This window comes from Diprion similis, chromosome 10 (assembly GCF_021155765.1).
Source record: "Diprion similis isolate iyDipSimi1 chromosome 10, iyDipSimi1.1, whole genome shotgun sequence".
In the NCBI taxonomy this organism is placed as follows: domain Eukaryota; kingdom Metazoa; phylum Arthropoda; class Insecta; order Hymenoptera; family Diprionidae; genus Diprion; species Diprion similis.
In genome coordinates this window covers 6331868-6358263 of record NC_060114.1, presented here as the reverse complement: position 1 = coordinate 6358263, position 26396 = coordinate 6331868, and the positions used below count along the sequence as shown (strand labels likewise).

The following is a 26396-nucleotide window of genomic DNA, read 5'->3' as shown; positions in this document are numbered from 1 at the left end:
CTTTAGACGAGGCTTAAGTTGTCTGAAAATTTTTTGAGCTAGCCATTAAATTTATTCAAGAAAAATATTACCTAGATATTTTTCTGATTGAGATATCAAGAGAATGGAATTTCGATTAATCAAATTTTCATTATTTTGAATCAAAGACTCCGGCTAGAAATCATTTTCTCTCGGCATGAAATGACCATCAAATTATCGTATTAGTTCGATTGAATAATTCTACAAATCTTACCTGATGCTACTTCGTTATCAGTTTCTTGATCATCGGCTGGACGTTCGTCCTGTGTGTCTTCGTTATTAGAATTGCCTGCTCTGAAATTGAAGAACAGCAGTCACTCAGCTTTGAATTATTATCAACATTACAGAATAATAAAACTCGAAGAACCGAGTAAAAAAAAAAACATGCAGAAACTTTTCGACAGATATTATCATCAGTATATACCACGTGTGTGATGAAAACTTGAAAAAAAAATTATCAGAGAAAATAAAATAGGGCGTCGAAGTATCGAAATTTTTTTAGAAAATCTTGAACGTGATTTTTTATTCACCAATAAAATGTAAAGTATACGAACGGTCGTTATAAAAACGACTGAAAATTTTCAATTCAATAATTTTTCGGAAATGTTTCGAGTTTTGCATATTACTCACTGGTTTGTCTTTTGTCCTAAAGCTTTGCCCGATCTGAGGATCTGCGAATTAACCGCGCTGGCGTCTCTTTTTTCGGCCAGAACGCTGAGGCTGACGAAGGCCACAAGAGCCAAGACAATGATGAGTTTCGCCATGTTGTAGTAACTCTGATTTTCGGTCAGAACTGATGTCGATTGCTGATATTCCACGGCCTTTTATACTTCCGCCGACCAATAGTTAAAATGAATGGATGCACCTGTTTCAACAGATCCCGAAACCTTCATCTCGAAAAACCGCTTCGGCGATCGCGAAAATATTGAAACAGTTCCGATATCGGCTCTTGTTATTTCCATTAAATTGCGTTATTGTGAGGACACCTGATGCATTCAGATCTCACGTGAAATTTAAACTTTGAACGGAAGTGATAAGTATTGAATTTACGTAATATTATTTCACGCGGACGATTTTTCGTTTTACATTATAGGTATGGTAGTTTTTCATTTCGCAAAGCTTGATGTATTTTATTAACAATTTTCTGAATAATCCTGAAAGACGATCGCAGGAAATTCATAAACACGATTATTTTAAACATCAGCTTTTTCTTTTCACCTTGGAACACGTTCAAAATTACGCTTTACAAACTTTATATTGCCGACATGAAATGACTTTCTCATAGTCTTTCAATATTCCGCAATAATTGTGAATTATTTACCGTGAAAATGATGTGAAAATAAATTTTTTACTTCTGTCAAAAAAAAAAAAAAAAAAACTATAGAAATAATTTTTAGATTAGCTAAAATTTGGATATATTTTTTACTATATTTATATTCGCGTTCCACCGATTTGAACATCATCGAATTAGACTCACCTTGACGAAATGAATTACACGTGTTATTTATTTCGCGGGTAATCGGGCGTGATGAAATATCGATTACAGCACACTCATAATGCGAAAAAAAAATTATTCGAAAACATCTGCCAACAAGTATTTTCGCAAGTGCAAAATTGTCGAAAACGCGAATATTATGTAAAAACGTTGATGTTCAGTACCTGAACACATTGCGTGTGAACGAGTGAATAAAAAAAATCGTTTTTTCTGCTAAGCGCAATTATTGAAAGATACGTGCAACGATGAATTAAATTTAGGAATACCAAAATGCACATCTTAAAAAACTATACATCTCCAACAGAATTTCGATACTCATAACTTCGTGTGAAATTTTGCTTCAGCGTGGAAATTTTTAGTATTCGCGAATTGTCATAATTTGAAATTAATTAAAAAAATTTTCCGAATATTTATATCTGAATTAATAACGAGTATAAATGATTTTTTACATGGCTGAAGTAAAACACAAGAGTTTATAATTTGTGCAGTGAAATGATTCCAAGGCTTCGGAGTTCAAATATTGTAACAAGTGCGAAATTTTTTACGTAAACTACGTAGTTATTTTATTTATTTTTTTTTTTTTTCACTTAACTTAAGTAGTTGATCAATATCTAATTCCATCCGTTTGTATATGAATGACATTTACACAAGTGAAGCAATTTTCAACGTACGAGCGAGTTATTATTATTAACTAATTTAGTTCGAATACGAATGAAAATATTATCACGCGATGGGAAAGTAACCAAAATCATAAAAAAAAGTTTTTTAAGAATCAGGAAATAACTCGATGCAATTTTCAAAATCAATACAATTTTTCTTTTATGAAATTCGAGAGTGTATATATTAAGCCTAAGAAAGCCTACATGAATATTTAAAGTTAAAACTTATTTAAAACATTCTTGAAAATACACTTTTTTTTTTGTTAGTATTTAATTGTACTTTTATGCTCCTGATTCAGGAATTTGCAAACATTATCTTTTATTGGCGGTTCTCGCTTGATTCGGGAGATTCTGGAGATTCAGGGGACTCGAGAGACTCGACAGAATCGATTGATTCGATGGATTCGATGGTCGGTAACGACTCGTCGGAAGACGAAGATTCGTTTAATTTTGAGTCCGGAACGGCGGGTTGCGATTTACCTTGCAAGGCTCGAATCACGCGGACACCAATTTCGTTCCTTTCGAACCAGAGGCGTTGTGCATCTGTAATAAGAAAAAAATGTGAGTGTGCTGAGGTTTTTCGTATGCTGACGATACTGATCGGCATTCTTATGCCAAGGTCGTATATACAAGGTCAATGGATGAATTTTGGAAATTTTTATACCGAAAATTAATCATTGGATTCGGTTGACGTTTTTATTTTATTTACTCGGGGAGTTATTTATTCATTACAGTTAACAAACTACAGATTTGAGTACAAACGCTCAGATTTCGTATGAAAGTAACTGCTTAAAACCCCGTGTTTGAAGCACTTAGAAACCACTTGAAACTACTTCGAAATTATTTGAAATTCGTTGAGAGTCGTTTTAAACATTTATAAATCACTTTTGCAACTGCGCAATACCGCTTGAAACTACTTCGAAATCATTTGAAATTCGTCAAACATTTATAAATCACTTTTCAACTGCGCAATACCGCTTGAAACTACTTTGAAATTATTTGAATTCGTCGCGAGTAGTTTTAAACATTTATAAATCACTTTTGCAACTGCGCAATACCGCTTGAAACTACTTTGAAATCATTTGAAATTCGTCAAACATTTATAAATCACTTTTCAACTGCGCAAAACCGCTTGAAACTACTTTAAAATTATCTGAATTCGTCGAGAGTAGTTTTAAACATTTATAAATCACTTTTCAACTGCGCAATACCGCTTGAAACTACTTTGAAATCATTTGAAATTCGTCAAACATTTATAAATCACTTTTCAACTGCGCAAAACCGCTTGAAACTACTTTGAAATTATTTGAATTCGTCGAGAGTAGTTTTAAACATTTATAAATCACTTTTGCAACTGCGTAATACCGTTTGAAACTACTTTGAAATCATTTGAAATTCGTCAAACATTTATAAATCACTTTTCAACTGCGCAAAACCGCTTGAAACTACTTTGAAATTATTTGAATTCGTCGAGAGTAGTTTTAAACATTTATAAATCACTTTTGCAACTGCGCAATACCGCTTGAAACTATTTTGAAATCATTTGAAATTCGTCAAACATTTATAAATCACTTTTCAACTGCGCAAAACCGCTTGAAACTACTTTGAAATTATTTGAATTCATCGAGAGTAGTTTTAAACATTTATAAATCACTTTTGCAACTGCGCAATACCGCTTGAAACTACTTTGAAATCATTTGAAATTCGTCAAACATTTATAAATCACTTTTCAACTGCACAAAACCGCTTGAAACTACTTTGAAATTATTTGAATTCGTCGAGAGTAGTTTTAAACATTTATAAATCACTTTTGCAACTGCGCAATACCGCTTGAAACTACTTTGAAATCATTTGAAATTCGTCAAACATTTATAAATCACTTTTCAACTGCGCAAAACCGCTTGAAACTACTTTGAAATTATTTGAATTCATCGAGAGTAGTTTTAAACATTTATAAATCACTTTTGCAACTGCGCAATACCGCTTGAAACTACTTTGAAATCATTTGAAATTCGTCAAACATTTATAAATCACTTTTCAACTGCGCAATACCGCTTGAAACTACTTTGAAATCATTTCAAATTCGCCGAGAATTCGAAACTTTTATAAATGATTTTTCAACTGCGCCAGACCGCTCAGATCTACTCTGATATTATTTGAAATTTCTTGAAATTAGTATTTCACTGTTCAAAATCATTTTTCAAATATCCAAAACCACTTGAAATAACTTTCAAATCGTTTAAACCTCCTGGATTTAGCTTGAAATTATTGGGAATTTATGTTCGAACTGATCAGAATCAATACAAACCAGTTTGAAGTCGTTTGAAACTCCTTGAAATCAATCTCAACCACTTTTGAATTGTGAAACTTGTAATAAATTGTTCCAAAATTGTACGAAAAACATAAAATTTTCTTATTGAATTCGCACTGTTCCAGAATAAATTAGTGATTAATTACAAGAAGCATTAAAAATAAACTTTTGATCTTACCTAAGAGAGCTTTGTCATTCGCTTCGAAGTTCAAATTTCCTATTAAAATATCGTCCTCCGACCCGAATCCTTGGATCATCCTGAAATATTTCAAGTTACAGAATATAATTCTTGACGTTTGAAACTGCATTTCAAAGGATTTTCTGCACTCAAATTCTACAGCAGAATGTTTTTCTGACATTCTTAATTCATCGATTTCTCGGATTTGGAAGCTTTGAGATAATCCAGAAACAATTTGAGTTTGTACTTTTTGATTTTTGGATAATTCTCGTCATTTTTTGTCGTGACATTTTCATTAGAAGTTCTTTCTGAACTATGGTTTCAAAGTTTTTCAATTTTTTATCTTTTTATATTGTAACAAATTTTCTCTCTTTTTAATTATATAATCCTTCTTATCAAATAATTGTACACCTTTATAAATTTTTTGTCAGACAATTGGTTATTTTGTTTTGCGTTATTTTTGCAAGTGCAACTTTGTTCAAAATTTCTTACCCAGAATACGGTTTCGTCAGAACTTGGCAACTGATCGCCAGCAGCGCAAACATAACGATTAACTTGTACATGATATTTTATCTGATTGACTTTCAACTCAGAACTAATTCACGTCAATGATGCTCCGCCACTTTTATATTTCAGTGATGATTAAATCATTATCTTGTCGAACGACTGAAATAAACCAATTACGAGTAACGATAACAACATGAAATGCGGAATTCGTCCATCTGATCTACGTAATTCGTGGTCAAATGTCACTGTACAAAAAAAAAAAAAAAAAAAAAAAACAAACGCAAAACATTTTACGATTATCAAATTTATAGCTCCGTAATTCTGGCTGATGAAACATATGTAGAATGCTTTTGTGAGAAATCGAAATTGAAATAGATTTATAGAGTTACGTCGTTGCTTTGAATTAATTTATAATTACATATAGCTGATATCTTATCCGAGAAATCTCAAGTAATCGTATTTAATTGAAGCATTTTTAAAATTCATTTCATATATCATATCGCGTTTATGAGGAGACAAACTTTTAAATACGGTTTACGAAACAAAATTCCGTCACCGCGTCTTAGATTTTTTTGAACATGGGTTTGATTTCTACTGTTCCCAAAAATAAGAAAACCCCATTTTTGAATGAGCAGCCCTAAACATTGGCTTCATTTTTATTCATGAATTTTTTGTTAGAAAATGAAAATTTTCAGACCAGGATCGAGTGGGAAAGCTTTTGTTTTATAAGCTAAATACGAAACGAGTAATTAAAAAGTGAGAAAAATCGAATGAAATAAAAATTCAAAAAATACTAATTTGTATTTTATTCGATTTTTTTTTCAACACTTGAAAATAAAAAAAAAATTGTTGATGGTGAGGATCATGCATAGATCGGTTTGGAGTAGAATGGCTCATATAATAATCAATTCGATCAATATTCAATTGAAATTGATTGACACTTTTATCCACTTAGAAAAACTGGTTATTATTTTCACCCAACAAATTCGTACTCCGTATAATTTATTCACAGATAAGTTATTTCGATATTTCTTCACCAAATATGCTCCGTTAAATCGTCAATGTGCAAAAGTTCTCATTACCAAAAGCTGCAGCTGAAAACTTGTTGTTGTCATTTAATTTTCTTATAATTATTTTGTCGGAAAAACGTATCGCTCATAAATTTTCCAGGAAACTCCAAACCAAAATTGAAGTCCAAAACGGAAAAGGAATAAAGATCTTACAATAAGATGGTTCGATTTATTATTCCATGACAATATCCATGGGTTCGTCAGGAAGTTGGATGGCACACCTCGATAGAATCGCAGACATCGAAGAAATTTAAAGGCTCAAATCGCCAATCTCGTTTTCTATCACGCTACACGGAAAGCCGTTTCCACTTTCCCATTATAAAATCCTCTCGCTGAGAAGGTGGCAACACACTTCCAGGAATTCCGCTCTCCCTAACTCCAGAAGCAGCAAATGCCACTTTAGTTTTTCTTAAAGTGAAAATCGTTTTTCCTCTTCTTTGATATTTCAACTTCCACGCAAAAATTGGCAACCTTGATAACAATAAGCATGTCCATTTTCAGGAGAACAAAAATTTCGCGAACATGAATCTCAGGTTATGTTAAACCAAGCAAGGTTAACTAGCATCAATGTTTGGTGAGGTTAGGATGGCTCGTATTTAAGTTTATCAATTTATTTCGAAGTTGGTCTGTCTCTGTGTTGTGTCGCTTTGTCGACTAAAACAAATTTCAAGATAAAACTCGACTAGAAATAATTCTCGTATGACTTTATCAGGAAGTTCTTATAAGATCTTTGTCTCGAAGTTTGGATAATTTCAACAAATTTTCATTCCAAAAATTCGTAATCAGACAGATCAATACTCTTTCCACTACATGTAGAGATCCATATAACACAAATTCCGACAAGTAAAAGACATTTCGAATAACATTACCAATATTTGTCTTTTCAAAGAACGGATCTTATAATTAGATTTCTATTAGATTCGTAAGGTTATAATTAATTATTATTTTTTAATATGAATTTTACCGAGTGAAGATTTGTTATCTTCAGTCGGTAAATAATTGAGCAGAAAACTGCCCGTCAATAGTTCAACAGACAAAACATTATTCCTATAGTTTATCTATAAATAAAATCACTAACAAGTGATAGAAATTTGGAAAATTACGTTCATACAACAAACGCCGAACACTTTAACCCCTTACAACAAAATGTTCGGTCATATTAGATCTCGTCATGTTAGGTTAGATTAAATCACGTCGTGTCATGTTGGGTCGAATCAAATCTTGTTCGATCAGTTTACATCATATTAGGTCATTTTGGATTATGATTAAGCTGATGATGTTAGATTGGGTCATGTTAGGTTAGATTCAATCATGTTACGTCATGTTAGGTCGAATCAAGTCTTGTTCGATCAGTTCAATTTGGATCATGTTGGAGTCGATCAGGTTAGAATTGGGTCTGTTCGGTGATGTCAGAGTTACTCATGTCAGGTTAGATAATTCGAGTTGATTAATTGATACCGATTATGTCAGATATCATGGTAGGTTAGGTCAGCTTGGGTCGTATAAAGTAAGACATAAAGTTGAGGTACGTAGGTTTGAAAAGCATTATAGCGCGGCTTTAAGCTTGGCAGCACGGTGGCATCACTTAAGGCATTTATGAGAGTTAGGGATGAAAGCATGACGTGAATAATTTCCTGACCTTTGCCCCATATTCCTGTCGCGGAACGGATCACGTGAGACGCGTAAATCGAGAACCAGGTCTCGCAGATCAGAGTATTAACAACTTTTGAGTCCTCGGACGCAATTCTACATCCTTCGAATCGAAACGGGGCGCCTCAACGACGCATGCTTGAACCGTATCTCCGCCATGACATGAGTAATTTCAAAGCTCTTTTGCGTACTCGGTGTCTTGTTTTCAGAGAATCATTGCAGGAGGGTGGGTGATAAAAAAGTTGATGAATTGTGTCTTAGGAAGATTAAACAACGCAGTGGTAATTATTTGCAAGAGGAATATCAAAGTTATGATTATCAAGACCTGTTTTAAAAATTTCTCGAAATAAATTTCATCATTGTATTTTGAGTTTCAACGTTTTCTTCCTTCGAATCTTCTTAACGATGATCGGAAAATTTGACAATGCAAGCGAATACCCAAAGTTAGTTGTACAAAAGCATTAGATTTGTTAAAAATTTACAATAAACAACAATCTCTGAAATTCAGAACGAAATATTATTTTTTCTATAAACAGAAAACTAACTTTGATTATTTTTTAAAAACATTCACTCGTAAGTTGGTAAGAACGGAACACCCTGTGCACATTTATAGTTACAGTGAAAAATACGAGCTAGTGTTACTGTCCTGCAATTTATTACATTCGCAATACGTCTGTAGCCTAACAAAAACATAAAAACGCAATATCCTCCATGGTGTTGAAGGATATAATATTTTTACTGCCGATCGCTTCACGCCTCATTCAATCTTGTGCACTCGTCAAAATGTACGGAAATCATCCGAGTTCTTGAAAGATTGCGGGAAATATGATGATTGATCCCATTGAGAAGAAATTTGCTTCTGTTTTCTCTTCTGGCATTTTCGCGAAAGAAGATATCTTGCAGCTATTGAATTGTGAAGATTTCTTAAAATTTCTTTAAACTGTTTTTCGAACTCGAACATTCGTCGTCAGCTGAATTCAAATTTCAGTTATCGCTGTAACGAAAAGTTTCATTCTCAGGTTACTTGACAATTAAAGAATACTAAACAAACTAATGAAGACAATGAAAAAAAGTGAAACATAAGTTTTCTCGTTACCAAAAACGAAATCTCTGTTTTGCTTCAATGTCAATTATTAATCGAAGAAACAAAATACAAGTAAAAAAAATTTCATTTATCGCGTAATTCTCGAAAGAAAAAATCGTCTCATAATCCAGGATCAATTCATTGACCTCCACACAAAACGGCCGAATAACGATAGAAACGAATAAAATGAGGCGATATACGAAGATACGTGAGGTTAAAGTTCAGTTATAAGGAGGGGTCAAGGATGAATGTCAGGTGTACAGTCAACGCCAAAAACTTCTGAACAAAGTAACTATGGAACGAAAGCGCAACAGGTGTGCGACTGAGATTAACCAAGTTTATTCGAATAAAAACAACATCCGGTTAATAAAAATGATTCAGTACAAAGCATTTTGAAAATTCGCTGTATGAATTCACCAAAATTGGACCAACGGTACTTTTTCAGATTTGAAAAAAAAAAATCATAAAATACATTCGAAATTATCCATCCTCGGGTTTTATCGCTTAAATTTTAGACTTTTCGAATTTCCTTCTTTCCAACGAAAATTACGTTTTAATCAACTAAATTTCGTCAATTTCAATCGCAGCTTTCGGCCTTATTATCGACCCATTTTATTTATTTCAACGCTTTCTTCAAATTCGGAGTCTATAAGACTTAAGTAATCTAGACACGAGAAACATATAAAAAAAAAATGTTATTTAATTTAAATCGATGCTTTATTTTGTTGATGAATCTCGCAAAAAGGAAAAGAGTCGGAAACACAAACATTGACGTAAACTCTTCGAGCTTTTACTAGACCATTACTCAAGTTCTCAGACTCTTTTGCTCGGACTGTACATCCGAACATCCTAAAATCGTGTCCATTTTTTGTAGGAACAGGGTATAATGCCGAACCGTGGTTGAGTTTACGGGTGTCATCGCATTCGGATAAGGGAACGATTTCGGGAATTTCAAAGGTTGAGATCGAGGCTCGGCGTAAACTCCAAATGGGATCAGATCTCGAGGATGGAAAGGGGCTTGAATACCATAATGAAATGGGACTGCTTGATCGGATGGCGATAAACTGGACCGAGGAGCGCGTGACCGGATTCACTGATGTTGAAAAAAGCGTAAAAATTCGCTCTAAGCGCACCGTCGAAAACTTGATGCGCCGTTTTTTATCTGGCGAAAATTATTTTTCAACCCAACGAAAGGATTCAATGATTTTTTTCAACCGTTTCGGTTTTGTTCTAACTTTTTTAAACTCGAGGACAATTATTATTTAGTTTATGCATCATCGGTGTTTAACTCATTTTTTATTTTTGACTGTATTTTCTAATCATTCCTTTATTCATAATTCGCTTAACTATTTCGAAAATTTCAATTTATTTTGAACGTGTTAAGTTCGTTTTTTTTTTTTTGTGATGTTAATTGTTTACAGAGCGAGGGAATAATTGCTTCGGTAGACCAGCAAAGCGAATTCAGTCTAGCTGATGGCAGTTATTTTAATCCTGTGTCTTTTTGGACGCGCGTAACTTTTTTCTACTTTCTAATTCATGAGTGGGGTCGGTGAGAACCCCACGCGTTTCTTGTTTGCAACATCGTTTTAAAATCAATAATGGGACACGTGAGTACATAAATCTTTTCCATTTTTTTTTAGTAAGGAAACGAATGGCGAAGACAAAATTTAATTTTATTGAAGTTTAGTCGTTGAAAAATTAAATCAAGTATCAAAAAATGGTAAAAAAAAAGGTAAATACATCATTTTTCGAACAAAATCTCTAATCTTTCTTCCTAATGAACCGATTTTCAAATTTCAAATGCAATTTTGAAGACGATACGTAAGACTATTTTCACGTACGGTTGAAAAATAATATTTATTTCGGGATTTGAAAATGGGAAAAAGATGGACGACGGAAATAGGAAAAAAGTCAATAAAAACGTAACATAGAAAAGTGTGTATAAAAGGTTTTCGAATATTTTCAAGTTCTTTTATTTAACAAATAGTATATAAGTAATAATAATAAATTGAGCCATTTTTTGCGTAAAAAATCTTATACATTTTATAGAAAGCAACTGAGCTTACGTGAGAGTAGTGGTTAGTAGAAAGTCTTATTTCACGGAGAAAATTGTTTCAGTATATGAAGTATAAGGCTTTGGATAATATATGTGACTATTGGTGTTTAAATTACTTGATAACTTAAGTCAAGTATTTAGATATCAGTAAAGAAAGGAAAATTCACTTACTGCCACGAATCACCAATAGAATCTTTAAAGTGGGGTCACAAGTGACCCCAACTGTTTTTTCAATTGCTCAATCTCACTGCCAGATATAGAAACTGAATTATGGTCACGGTCCCAGCCAATAATATCAATTTTCAGCTCAGCAGTGCAACTTCAAAGTTGGCTGGGGTCGTTTACAACCCCGAACATGTGTTCTAGGCTTGATCCATATCATTTGTGGAAACTGGACGAAACGAAACTGAAAAGAAAATCGGTTAATCATCAACTTTGAGTATTATTTGAAAATATTAGCTGAAAAACTTAACGAAATTCGGAAATTTATCACTCAATAACGGTCACCAACCGAGCAGATCCCATAACCCGCTCTGGTTTTGTTAAGTTTCCGTTTAATATGCCTCAAGATTTAGGTTACGTTTTTTGGTGTTCCTTTTGTCAATAATAGTACGTCGTGAATCTTGTTTTTTTACTCTGGGTTAAATAAAGACGCTTCTGCTATCTAGATATGTCATATTATATCATAGATGCACAGCCTTCCCATAGCCATGAGACATGGTGAGCGCGCGAAGCTGCGCGTTGCGCATGCGTGAAAAGAGGGCGGTTGGGGGGGGGGGGGGGTACTCGAGCAGCGCGCATGCGCAGAAGGAGAAACGCAAGAGCGAGCGAATATCCTGCGCGAGGAAGAACGAATTGAGTTCAGTTCGATGTAGACACTCGTAGAGCAGGCTGGTCGGATCTCACATCGGGAGCGCGGTGGAAAATAACAACCAATCATGAAATCATGAAATACTAGTGGAATTTTGAGTATTAAAAAATATCTGGATGAAGCTTGACGTACACATTTTTATTTTTGTATCTTATCAGAATCAATTTAGAGAAAGTATTGTTATTGGGGATAATGTCGAGGTTTTTTATATTCTTGAATAGTTTAGCCTCTTTGCAAGGATTAAAATTTTTTTTCCTCTGTCTTCAAATTAATTAGCAAACGTTTCGAGGTGAAGTATGAGATGAAAATGTTAGAAAATGTATAGAGGTATTAATGAATTATACCAAAGTTTCATCAGTTTTTTTATTCGAATTTCAAAACTCATTTTTCTGTCGATGAAATTACAAGTGTGAGAAAAATTGTACTCCCAACTTTTTGTTTAAAAAAAAAATGGAATTCATCCTGAAACGTATAAATTTCTCTCATATTCATCGTATTCGCAAAAAATCTCTGTATGTCTAAAGATTTGTCCGTCTTAATGAATTTATTTCCATGAAAGGCGAGTAATATTCAAAGCGTTAGAAATTGATGAATAAATATTTAAACGGTTTTGATACAGTAAAATAAGTCGTGAAAAGAAGACAGAACTGAATGCATAATTCATTTAATGTTTACAGTCGTTGAATCGATGGAAATTTTTACGCGAAACCTTCGATGTTCATTCGAATAATTTTTTGAGTCAATGTTTCGTGGACCGATTTACAACTGAAATGGAGTTATCGAAATTCGATAATACGGAATATAAAATTGGAGTTGGATGAAAGTTTGCCGGCTGGTTTAATTTCCGGAAGCTACTCGATGCTGATTTCGATTCGGTGTAACTCCAATCTCTCGGGATTCGTTTGCTGCACGTGACGGAAATACTTCAGTATGAATCTGGAGAATAAGTCTCGGTGAAAATTCACGCGGCGAAACAATTTGTCCGCCATTTATACGTACAGGGAAAACCCATCTCTCGAGTGGATATCGGATGTATCTGAAACTCGATGCACGTGTTTATCGCTACAGCTGATCGAAACTTGTTCGAAACAAAAGACACGAGAAGTTTCGAACTGTGTATTGAATAATTGGACGCCCTCAAGGCAATGTGCCAACTTTTCTGCAAGCACTGAAGCGGAAAGAAAATCGAAAAATCGGGCTGTAGGTACAGTCTGATGGAGAAATTAGTCAGATAATAGAAAAAGTATGATGTAGTTTGAAGATGCAACACCGAAGATGGTTATCTCCAATTTTATTCACTGGGTCAATTCCTCTTCGATGTGAAAAAATTACAAATTCGGGTCACAAGAAGTGAAATTTAAATTGATTGAATCAAATTTTGTTGAAAGAATCTCTTCTCAATCAAAAAATTCATATTTCAAATACTGCGATTTCAATTTGCGATTGATTAGGTGTAAAAATCGATAATTACTTTGGAAAAGTCTGACTGTTACCGTCAAATGATAATTTTTTATAAAATATTTTCAGTATTTGTATAGAACGTACTAAGAATTACATATTTAGAATTGAAGAAGAATTTTTTTTAACATGAATTTTTAACAGAGAAAAACGAAATTCATTTCTGGACAATAAATACTTCAGGCCATTTTGATAATATTAAAAGTACATTAAATTATAACACAAAAAAGTCGAAGAATTTTAACATTTTAAATTTATATTAATTTTGATCATAGATCCCGAAAATATCTAATATTGCAATTATTCCACATTTTTCATAGCCTCGTTTTGACTATGAATTCTTATTCATCAAATTTGAAATTCCCACTTACTTCCCATGAATTTGTCAAAAATAATCTTCTAAACGAAACAAGCTATGGCAGAGTAAAATCGAAGAAAACTGCTTAATTTTCAACAATCTTATAGTGATTTGAAATGAAATATCGGTACATACGAGCCTTTGTTTATGATTCCAGTATTTTCTGTTTTTGTAATTTGATACAGATCTTCATGGTCTGCGAATATGATGACGTAATGCATGGAAAATTTGTGAAATCGTGATTAAATTGATGAAAAGTATCGATATTTCATCGACTTCCGAAGCAAAATCCCTGATACTCTTGAGAGCGCTCTGTTATACCGACTGTAGGTACAATTGTCAATGTTCCAGGTTACTGGCCGTTCGGAATTTCCTGGTGCAACGTCTACGTAACGTGTGACGTCCTCGCCTGTTCAGCCAGCATAATGCACATGTGCTTCATATCGTTGGGCCGCTACCTTGGAATCAGGAATCCGCTAAAAACGAGGCATATATCGACAAAACGTCTCGTTGGGTTCAAAATTGCCGCCGTTTGGCTCCTCGCCATGTTGGTTTCCAGCTCGATCACCGTTTTAGGTACGATAACCTCTTTTCATTTATCTATTCGTATGCTAAAATATTAATTGACAATACTCAAAGAAGCAACTACGTAAGTTGAAGAAAAAAAAATTTGTAATGGCACCAAAAAACGTTTATCGCATTCAGAATCCCAGAATAAAATAAATCGAAATAAATCGAAATAAAAGAAAAATTATCTATTACGAACACATTAGGGTGCTGACGAATCTTTTCCGATTTACCCTTCCAAATCAACGTCAAATAATTCAAAAAAATTTTTTTGAAACATTATTACTCTTAAAATAGAATATATACTGAGAATATGTCCGAAATACGTGTTCCATTAAATGGGGAAATCCATCCCGTTTGTAGCAAGGGTTAGAGTTGAGATAAAAATCTGAAAAAATTAGGCAATTGTTTCTTAATTATTTGACGTTGATTTGGAGTGTGAACCGGAAAAAATTCTTCAGTGGATTCCAAAATTATTGAATGAAATCCGATACTGAAACCCTTAGCTGCATCATTAGGACGAATTTCCTACGTAATTATTCCGGGCAGCCTTCCGTGCCTCCGGAATGTCTGTTAACAAGTTTTCCAGATGTGACTGTACCGCAGAAAGTTCATAGTTGTCAACTATTACGCCTCAAGTCCTTTCCTTGAACTTCTGGGTCGACAAGATGATGAGGATAGTTGAGCCCGAGAAGTTTTGAGCCAAAGTTTCAATATTCAATTCACAACAATTATTAGTGCAATACCAAGATCCGGTTGAGATTTTGTCCCGCACCACCAAAGTTTGAGGTTATAACAATACGTTTCATACAGTATTGAGTTAGTTAACCCTCCGTAGTCAGGGTGGGTCGATTGAACCCAGTAATTTTTTAAAAAACGATTTTGAGAAAACTATATATATATACATTTAATTTGCATAAAACAATTCCAGTACATGGTTTGAAAATTCTAGATTACGTAAGAAAAGTCGATTCAAAAGAGAAGCAATGGTAACAAATTAGAAAAAAAAAATCATAAAACGAATCAATACACCAAAAGAGAATTTTCACTGAAACGATGACAACTTGGTCAGTTTTTGATATTTTCAACTGAAATTTGAAGGTGTTTTAAGTTCTTGTATGTTATACTTTTGAGGAATGTTGGTCGAGGTGTCAATTTGACTCACGGTCTCCACGAAGGGTTTTACTACAACTAGTTTCAACACCATCCATGCTCGATGCCATGATATTTCGAAAGCTTAAGTTCTCTCATAATTTCATGGAAAACTGAAACCCAAACTTGTTTTTTCGGAATCCAAATCTGATTTGAATGGAGGCGTTTCCTTATGTCAAAATTTTGGCTGCTGTTCAATTATACCGTCGATTTGAAAAACAGCATTTTATTTTAGAGATAGCAAGATATCAGGTTGAAAAATTGGTTGCAGGGTTAATCAACCCTCGGAACATAATGCCGGAGCCTGGCCTCTGCGTGATAAACAATCGGGCGTTCTTCGTTTTCGGGTCCCTGATCGCCTTCTACATTCCCATGATCGTTATGGTCACCACGTACGCGTTGACGGTACAGCTGCTTCGAAAGAAGGCACGATTCGTCGCCGAGCACCCGGAGGGCGATCAGTTTCGACGCCTCGGCGGCCGGTTTGCAGCGACAAAAACCCCGACGACACCCTCCAGGTCTTCGACCCTCTCCACTCGTCATCTATGGAGAACATCCGGCGGCAGCGGAAGCAGTGACAGGTGGGTTTCGAATATACAGAGTATGATTCTGGACTTAGTTACAATTTCCGCCGTCAGAGGGCGGGACAAAAAGTTTCCAGAAAATGAGAAAAAAAAACTTTTCCGAAAATGAAAAAAAGTTTTGCAAAAATAAAATTCCTATTTGATTAACATGTAAATAATGTTTTACGAAAATGAAAAAAAGCCTTTCCGGAAATGAAAAAAAAAGTGACTGGGAAAAAAAAAAAAAACCTTTTCCGAAAGTAAAATTCCTGTTTGATTACCATGTAAATAAAGTTTTTGTCACGCCATCTGGCAGCGGAAATTGGAACTAAATCCAGAACTGTCATATTACGTTTTCACTTCAACAAATTCACGGTTGAACTTATTCCAAGTTTGCTATCAGTTAAAATTCCTATTAATTATCTATGACTTTTTATTCAAATAATTTAGTTACGCTTTAGCCGATCGATCTGAGTCTTAAACAGAAAATCATAATGTTTTTGACGGAGAAGTGATAGCAGAAAACTTCTTTAAGCCTTATAATTTTTAATCAGAGCTCGCATCAAGATGGATCCTGCAAAATACTCAAAGAAAAATGGAAAATTCTTTTTATTTGATTTTCCTTCCGTGTTTCCTTTCCTTCAATATTTGGCAGCCGATCCGTCGCCATCGAGAAGATGATATTCTTCTATCCTAACGACGCGATGCATTAAAGTATCCGTCAGAGTATACGAATTACAAAGCATCGAGGAAAGTACAGAATGAAGAAACGCAAAGTCACGTTGTGGGAAAAGTTTCTCTCGACGTCTGTTGAGTAACGAGCTTTCTGTCAAGATGGGAGCTTATTCCTCGTCCCAACAGCTTACACTGATAAAAACTTGATTTATTAAAGTTACTTGAAGATTCTACTGGAATAATTGGTATTGCTCCGATAAAAATATGAGAAATACTGAAATCACAAGAAAATATCGTACAATCAATTCTTGTTTGTTGAAACTGATTTTTATACTTACCGCAAAATTATTTTCTCAAATTACTGATGTTTTTGCTTGTCAAAAAAGCTTAATCGTTAATTTATCTTTGCATCAGAAAGATTAGTTCAAAGATAAAAATGCAAAGTTCATTTTTATTTTGTACCCGGAACTGAATTTCTTGGGTGGGTTAATTAAAGGGTGAAAATAGTTCTGAAGACCGTTATGGTAACCATAAATAGAAATTTCTCTTGGTCTGCAGGAACTTCTCGCATGCTAATAAAGCTCTATAATGCTGATGGGATGATTCTGTCAAAGTGGGCGTATAGACGGATCTATTAATGTCAATCATACCTCAAGCTTCTTGAACTTCGAGAGCCAATTATGCTCAGTAATGGCTTGACGCATATATAGAGAGAAATGCCTGGAACCTGGTAAATCGATGGGCAGATTCGTTTTGTCTCCTTGAAATTGAGGATGCATCCGGAGTACAGTTCAGTTAAAACCTTGTCCAATTGAAAGAATGAAGAAGTAACTAGTCAACAATTAGTGTAAATCGTTATAAAAATGATTAAAATTTTCAAATTTCAGTTGTCAAAAGTTGTTTGATTATTCGAGCTATAGTAGATTACGTAATCACTGGATTACTTGAATGAAAATTCACGGTTCAATTTTTTTATTCATCAACGATATGAATTTATTATACAAGAATTCATCATCAGAGATAAATTTTGAGCCTCATTTTTTAGATTCTTTCACATGGAAGTCTATCATGATTGTTGAAATATGAGTTAGAATCGCTGAATTGGTTGTTTTTGGTGAATGAACTGAGTGAAGGAGATTTTTGAAGTTACGTAACGACATTCTCCCGAGTCTCGTGATCTTCGCTACTGATTTAGGGTAATGTAAGCAGTGAGTTTCCTGATTTCAGAATTTAGATATGCCACAGCTGCCATTCTTGTTCAGAAAAGCAATATCGACTAGAAAAGTCAGACTACGTATCAGAAAAAAATCACAACTGAGGATACGAAAAAAAAAAGATATGAGAAAAATAAGCAGACGATTTCTGCGTATATTTATCATTTGTTTGGTAGAGGAATTGTAATTAATATTTCAGTTGACTCTTTCCAACATTCGAACTTGAAGAACAAATACAAGGTTATTCCTTGAAGACGTTTTCTCTTTTTTTTCACCGTTCACGTTAAATGACGAATAATAACTGAAATTGGTTTTGCAGAATTCTCTTAGATTTGTCAGCAGGGCGAAGTTTTTGAACGTGAAATAATGTTGGCCTGACAAAATCCGCGTCTCCCGATTTGTCAAAGTCAACTTTGGGTGCGGAAAACGTTTGAAATTTGGAAGGCTTAAGCCAGCCACGGCCCCTCAGGTAATCAATGATGCACCGGTTTTTGCAAGCTTTTTTGAAACTTTTACGAAGGGGGATGAATTCCGTCAGTTTTATTAACTCCTCCGGGAGCCTCTGACAGAGTTTTGGTTGCGGCTAATCGGAGGATCTCGAAGTTTGAAACTCGGATGTCGTGGGATCTTTGCGGCGCCGTTTTTCTTGGTGACAAATTTTCTTCGGATTATTCTACCCTAAAAAATAACGTTCACCGGATATCCGGCGCTTGAGCCTCTGTCACGGGTAAAATTTAACCTCAAAGTCTCAAGTACACGTCTTTTGACAACCGGATTCATCCGCGGGGTTTCAACTTTTTACGTCATGTTAAGTGGATGTATTGACGCAAGATGTTTGCTAATCATTGAAAATGACTCGGTGATTGTTTCCTAAAAATCAATACCAACTAATCATTTTATTAGAGACGGCCTTACATTGAGTATTAATCGTATTTTCATATTTTATATCATTTCGAATCGTTTAAGAATGCTTGAATATCTCAGAGTTCTGTTCGATTTCATTCTAAGATGGTTCATTTTATTGAGAAGATTATTTTCTTTAGTCACTCGAAACGATCTTTTTTTTTTCTCATCAGTCAATTCATTATTACCATTTATTGGTCGTAATAAAGATCTGCGTCTTCTAAGTCAAACGAGCCATTGTAGAATGAAATTAAACGAATCCTGAACTCCCTGAAGGATTCTTAAATTGAGTTTTCATCAAACTTATGTGTACATTCGTAAGCTTCGATGCTTTTGGTGAAACACCATTGAAAAAAAAAAATACTAAAGTTACGAATGACTTCGAAAATACAGATTTCTTATTTTTAATAGCCTCAAAATTGTACAAATGTTGTAGATTTGTATTGATTTCACGGTAGATTATTTTTTTTATCATCGCTGCAATCTTGAAATATTGAATATCCAACGATATCAACGTCGCAAATTAAAAGTTATTAGTGAGATTTTAGCCAATATAGTCGTCTGAATGAAATAGATCATATTAATTCAAAACAGAGCAAATACATCAAATTTTCAACAATATCAAAACGTTTTTAGACGAAAAATTAACATCTAAGCTCTCGATTACAATTTTTCGGCAACTCATCGTATTGACTTAACGAAACAGTATTGGTTCATCACGCATCAACATGGCTAAGAATATTCCCCTCCTTCCCATGTTCGAGCTTTGTAAATGGCTTAAGAATGGCGAGCTCCAGAGGTAAATTGAGTTATTTTTTCAAGTGTTTGTAAGTCGTTTAACAACTTTGAAAGGATGATAATCCCTGTTGTGCCGGAGGCAATTACAGTACTGAGGTAGCTGTTTAGCGAGGTAATCCAGTGATTTTCTTGAAGAGGAAAAGTTCCTCGCGGATCGATTGAATAGATGTTAGAGGAACCTGATTATCTCGGAACGAAAACTCGGAGTGGATGCTCGTCCTCGTCGAGCGTTCTGCTCGCAGCCTGTTATGCCTAATGGAATTGCCCAGTGGAGGAAGTCCTGACGACTTTTTCTTGTGACAGAAACTTGAGCATGAGGGGCAGCACCTCGCAGCCTCAGCTCAACTTCTCAATGAACAGCCCTGGTACCCCAGATCACGTCGTTCCGGCCTCTAGAGGTGGGCGAAAAGTCGACCAGGGCACTCAGACGCCAGAAAACATCGCCAGGGAAACTAGGAACTTCAAGCTTCGCACCCTAAAATTGCAACTGAACGTCACACCAACTGCACTCAATCTCAGGTGAGCCAATTCTAATCTTCTTGCTATGCTTCTTGGAATATTCACTCTTCTTCAATGTTGCTTCTTCATCTTCTTCCAGTTTTGATTTTATCTTCACTGATCTCAGAAACTCTCACTCTTTACATCAATTTTCTTGAACATCTTCAAATTTCAATTCATCGTCCTCTGCTGGTGTTTTAAGGTGCTTATTAAGACCCGTTGTACGAACACCGAAATCTCATTTTGGCGACATTTGTTACCGACATTTGTTACCGACATTACGCGCATGCCGGTAATGTATGGGTGTAATGTCGGTAAAAAATTACCGGCAGGCATGAAAGGTCGGTAACAAATGTCGCCAAAATGAGATTTCGGTGTTCTTCGTAATCGAAAACCAGATCAGCTGCCATTTCGTCATTTCACCATCAATTCTCATGGGACTGGGCTCAAAATGTGTGTTTCATCACCGCCGAGTGGCACCATACCGGATAGTTCGATCCATTCAGTGTAACTTTGAAAATTTGGCCAATTTCTGTGGGTGGTAACCAATCTGTAAATTTTATTTTCCAAATTTTGAAACAGTAAAAAAGACGCTCCACTTTTTGCCATAATAAGGCATTAATTGCCCAAGTTTCACTCTGATCGCTTGAGCTTGAGTATAGGAGTTTTGCTTCCCCGCGTTTTCGAGGTGTACGACGCTTCTTTATAAGCACCTTAATTGATTCAATGCTTCATCCTCATCGTCTACTTATCAATAGTTGATCAGGCTTGGTATTCATTCGGTAATTCTCATTCATTTCATTGGTCTTCGTCCTTATCTTCGCATTATACTTCATCATTCTTTTCTAGTTCATTTATCCAATGCTTCCTCTTCGTACTTACTTTTCTTTAATAGATAATCAGTGTTAATGGTCACCCAGTAATTCTCATGGATTTCGTGATTCTGTGGCCGTAATCTTCAAGTTTTGCTTCATTATCTTCTGGTTCATCAGTTCGATATTTTCTGTTCGTCTTCTTCTTGTATTGCTGCTGATCAGTATTGATTTTAATCTGACAATTCTTATCTGTTTTAACAGTCTTTCTGGTTATCCTCAAGTTTTGTTGTACTATCTTTTACTGGTTCACTAATTCAACGCTTTTACTTCATTTCCTTTTTCTTTTTTGGCTGACCAGTATTGATTATTATTTCTCCTTTCACATCCTTTTCCCTTGTAACCATTCAAGTCCCATCGCATCTTCGTCTTCTGGTTCTTCAATTTCTTCGTTCATAATGCCACGATTTCCTACTTCCTATACCTTCAACTTGACTCTTGTCTCCATTAGTATCGCGTATTTTCCTCTGAATCATCAACTTCTTCTACTCCATCTTTGTCATCTGCCAGCAGTTTTAATACACTCCAATTGTTCATGTCGACATCCTGTTGCAAGTTTAACTTCATCGTTCTTAGTTTCTTCTTTTCCTCATTACCATTGGTAATTTTTGAGTTCCTGTTTCTTTTTATCTCCACTCAAATCTCCATATTAAATCCCCTGCTCCAACGTTTCAACTGCTTTCCAAAGCAGCTACTCCAACTCTGTAGTCTCCGAAAAATACAAAGTCATGATACGAGTTATAACGTACGTATACCAGACCTGAAATTTGTATTTATCTCGTCGTATTTACTGTAAATGGAATAGAATTATAATTATTCATTGTTGAGTGTTCAACCTACGTTGTACTTCACCAAACCTGAAATTTCGTGGATTTACACACTGTAAGAAAATTGTGTCAGATTTAACCTCATTTTAACACTGTTCGTTTTTACAAAAGTACACTCCATTTATAGTGTTAAAAATCAATGTACTTTAAACCACGAATTTTCTCACAGTGCAACTACTAATATCTGGCATTTAATTGATCTGAAATTTGTAAGATACATAAGTAGATCCAGTCAGATATGTTTACACTTTTTTCTCCACCCCCGACAACGAAATTTAGTAAAATGTTTGGTCGTGTCATTGAAGAATATCAATAATCAGATTAAATTAACCATGAAGTGAAAAATCTGATCATATAATGATAATGGAATATGAAACTAAATAAGATCATCAGATAGAATTTGGTCCGGTTAGGAGTTATAATACGGAACCATTTTCCAGAATAGCAGCGGCAGATAATCTTCACGATTATAAGGTAAGTCACGCAAGTTGGCGAAGCGCCTCAAAGGGTTGTTCGTGAATTAGTCGCGTATTCTGCATCAGCTCGCGCAATGCGTGAGAGCCAAGAGCTCAGGTTTCTCGGGTAGCTTACACCTTGATTCGAGGGTGGGAGGGATAATCCAGAGCTAAATTTACGACAATAATTAAGTCAAGTTTAACCAAGCATTAGACGTAGAGCGTGAAGTACATCTGGGAATAGAAATTTCTTCATCAAAGGATGTACTGGGGATAGTGGATGCAGGAACTCGACTGCATTATCTTGACTCAGCCCATCTCGCCTGGCCCTCGATGTTGTGTCCCTGAGCAGAGCCACTGCTACAGTTGATTACATCGGCAAATGGATTGCGGATCAACGCTCTAAGAGAGTGCAAATTGCCTTTTCATCGTAACAGTTGCAGCTTTATTCGCTCATGCAAAGAAAAACTTTTAGGCGAATTAGAATTTTTATGGCGTTAAACTCGAGATCAGTGTCCTCTAAAAGTGTTACAGACTAAAAAATCTCTAAAATCTCTGTTGAATACCGAATTTGTAATTGACTCAATTTCCGGTGCGGTGGTTGATGAATTGATAAGTAAGTCGTTGCGAATTACTGAATAATACAGTGAAAACAAATTTTTCGGTTAATTACGTTATGACGGAGCGTTTTTTGATCACGGTGACGGACTAAAGAATCTCAGATAAAAACGGAAGACGGAAGATCTCATTTACCTTGTCGTCTTTACCTAACTGCCTTTCAAGATCTAAGACCTCGTAAATCCTCAGACGACTTATTGTTATACTTTCAAGTACTTTGGTGAACTCAAGCAATGAAACTGCGTTATGAAACGTTGTTCCTGAACTCCTTTGATCTTACGCTCTTTGGAGACTTGAGGTATAACTCATCGGTTGCTGTGACTGTTTTGAAATTATTTACAAATATGGTGAATTTATCAAACTCAGAAGTTTTGGTCAAAGGAAACACTATACAATGAGATTCGAAAATTATACAATCTTTGAAGAATACCCGTTTCATCTTTATAGATCTAGATCATCAACTTCTTCGTCATTTGAAGTATTTGCCAGTAAAATGGAAAGACTGAGGATGTTTCTTGCGAATTTTAATTACATTCTCAGTTTTTGATTCCAGTGTTTCTTCTCAGAATAAATGGAGACGAAGGAAACTGTAAGTGAATTGCTCCAAAAAGTCGTTTTATTACGACATTTTGTTCTCCTTGACCAGTGCTCTTGAAATTTGGATTTTCCAAGTCTTGAAGAAACAAGTTTTCAATTCTTTTTTCCATTACAAGAAAGACCCAAACACAGGTCTCTATATTTTGGCTTAAAAATGAGTAAATTTTTTTTCGTTAGAATCAACGAGTGGTATTGAGTGAACTCTCCTTGTTAGCGTAGAAATCTCTCTCTCAGAAATAATTCCTTAATCAGACATTGATTCGGGTCAAATTGCTCTGCGGATTGATTGCAACTCTGACGAAAGCAGAAGGGAGAAAGAAAAAGGAACGTCATCATTACCCAGTAGCGGAAATTGAAGCCGTAGAGTCCATCTAGGATCCAATTCCATGAATTTCGAGCCCTTTTTGCCGCTCTTCAATTTGTCCCTTTTCTTCAAACACCCTTTCATGTTTAACAGATTTCTGGCGGGGCGAACGAAGCGGAGATCGCTGGCTGCGAACGCGGTAGCGACTGAACAAAAGGCAAGCAAAGTGCTTGGCCTGGTGTTTTTCACTTTTGTCCTCTGCTGGACGCCGTTTTTCGTCCTTAACATTCTCTTCGCCGTTTGTCCACGCTGCTCGGTGCCCTCACACGTCGTGGACACCTGTCTCTGGCTTGGTTACGTTTCGTCGACGATAAACCCGGTCATTTACACCGTCTTCAACCGCACCTTTCGAGCCGCCTTCATACGACTTCTCAAATGCAAGTGTTCCAGGTAATATCAGATCCACTAATTTCGTTCCATCTTTCTTCAGCTTATTACGCCATGATAAATTTTATTGAAAAAAAAGAAACAAACGAGGGTGTTGGAAATTGGTGAGTTTAGAATTTTTCAATTATTTGTGGTTTTCATGAATGATGGTTAATATCGTCAAGTGATTATAAAAAATTGCTGAAATATTCAGAGACAGTTCAGAATCCGGTTGGGGTTACACATTTTCAGCATTCACCATCATTTTTAGCTTCTCATCATTTTGACATCTTGGAAAACATGAAAACCATCTTAAAAATTTGATCGCCAGTGATAACAATAAATAATATAACGAAATCTAGTGTAATATCGTAAAAACCTCAGAAAATCCGTAGAATCTTTGAAAGCATATGGAAATACTTTGGTATCGTTCGATCATGAAATTTGCTCTCATATGAAACTAATGATAATTGACAGTACAATATAGTCAGTCTTGATTGACTTGAATGAATATCTAAAAACATCTTTGTATTATAAAAGTACAACGTCAGAAAATGTATTCCTACATAATTGAATTGCAGGAATCTATTTCCAGACGTTATTACAGCGTGGAACTAGAAAGTTTTAGGATATTTGTGTTTGGCATTGTGCTGACATTGTATTTTTCTTATCACCGATGCAGAGTCTCTGATACAAAGAAAAATAACTAAAATTTCGGCTGTCGATAAAGACTGACGTATAGCATCCCCTTCAGCCCTCCTCTGTGTCGGGAACCGGGTGTCTTTACCGGGCTCGTTTTTATCCGGCCGACATTGGACTTGAGAAGGACTTATTGGTTTCGGGTAAACTGTTTCAGGCTGGCCAGGCCACCGAGATACCGGTCAGTCACAGAAGGCGGAAGAGGCGCCATGGGGCTCTGCACTCCAAGCAGCCTGCCGTTGGCTATCAGTCTTCAGGGAACGCCGCTTCTGACGCCAGCCTCCAACCCGGCGACGACACCGGCCTCGGGAAGCTCCTACGTCACGGTGATGCACAGGACCCCGAGTTCCCTTTACCGCGACACCTTCCTCGTCCACGAGCATGACCATGACCACGAACACTACCGTGACCACAGTTGTTGAGTGATCCCGATCAGTCCCGATCAGGCGATAATCATTCGCGGTAAAGAGGTCACAGGTTCCCCATGCAGGGAGCTGCACCTTATATTCGATACTTCGCTTGACTCGCAGGATCGGGAATTTGGTCTTGTTCTCGAAAAAAGGACGCCAGTCATCGCTTTCATTGAGTGAGCCAGCCCTTATGGATTCGTCTGCGGTATTCGAATGGTAACTTACCGACAGTAACAATTATAACAGATCAGTACGCGATCTATAGCGCCGGTACAGCTGACTGACGTATCGACGAAGATATTCTGCCCTCTTTTATTTGAGGCGCTAGAAAGAGACCATGTATCTACTGTTATTGATCAGACATTACAGACAACCTCACTTGCCGACTGAAACTGCGAGTTATGTAAATTACCGACGAGAAGTTAGCAGAGTTTGGAGTCTTTATGGTAGGATATGGGGATATGGTTAATCGCTGCCAGGTAGACACTTAATACTCCCCTCCACACATTATTCGTAAGGTTTGGACCAGAGCGATACCACAACAGTGGGACAAAAGTGTAGAAGATAAAATTTTGTTTCGTTGTATTCTTGATTTCGAATGGTGTCTTCTGGTGTCTTTTTTTAAGATAAAATTATTCACGGATCGAATAACACGGCTCAGAAAATTCGTATGCGTAAGCCATAGCATCGCTGCTGCATCAGCATGTGAGAATGACAATATAAAAGTGATTCATAAATTGTTAAGAAGGGCTTGGGTAAAACTGTTATTAATTGGCAGATGTCGCCACATATACTGAATTATCAATGAAAATATGAAATATAATGCAAAATATTCTACAATACCTTTAGTGAAATCTTATTTTTATGTTGGCTACAGTTTGGCCCAAGCCGACGAATAATTCATCCGTGAAATGGAAGAGTGTCCATACCTTGCTCGCTGATGCTTTGAACCAGTTTGAAGCATCATCGATAACGTAAAATAATATCAACCGAGCAACGAAACAATTCCAAGACAAAAACAGCGTTTCAATTCATCAGTCGACGATGATTAATATCAATAAACGGTTTGCAAATTTCCAGTGAAAATTGCGTAGTGAGTGTTG

General features: G+C 35.7%; 1 protein-coding gene across 1 annotated transcript in view; it reads left to right on the top strand.

The window, feature by feature from the left end:
- Positions 1 to 25786, top strand: part of LOC124411310 (alpha-1D adrenergic receptor) — a 106422-nt gene extending 80636 nt beyond the window's left edge. The window contains exons 3-7 of the mRNA XM_046890379.1: positions 14067 to 14291; positions 15706 to 16015; positions 19891 to 20106; positions 23912 to 24208; positions 25041 to 25786. Coding sequence (XP_046746335.1) covers positions 14067 to 14291; positions 15706 to 16015; positions 19891 to 20106; positions 23912 to 24208; positions 25041 to 25305 — 1313 coding nt within the window. The 3' untranslated portion in view covers positions 25306 to 25786. The remainder of the gene's footprint in view (positions 1 to 14066; positions 14292 to 15705; positions 16016 to 19890; positions 20107 to 23911; positions 24209 to 25040) is intronic.
- Positions 25787 to 26396: the final 610 nt, after the last annotated feature.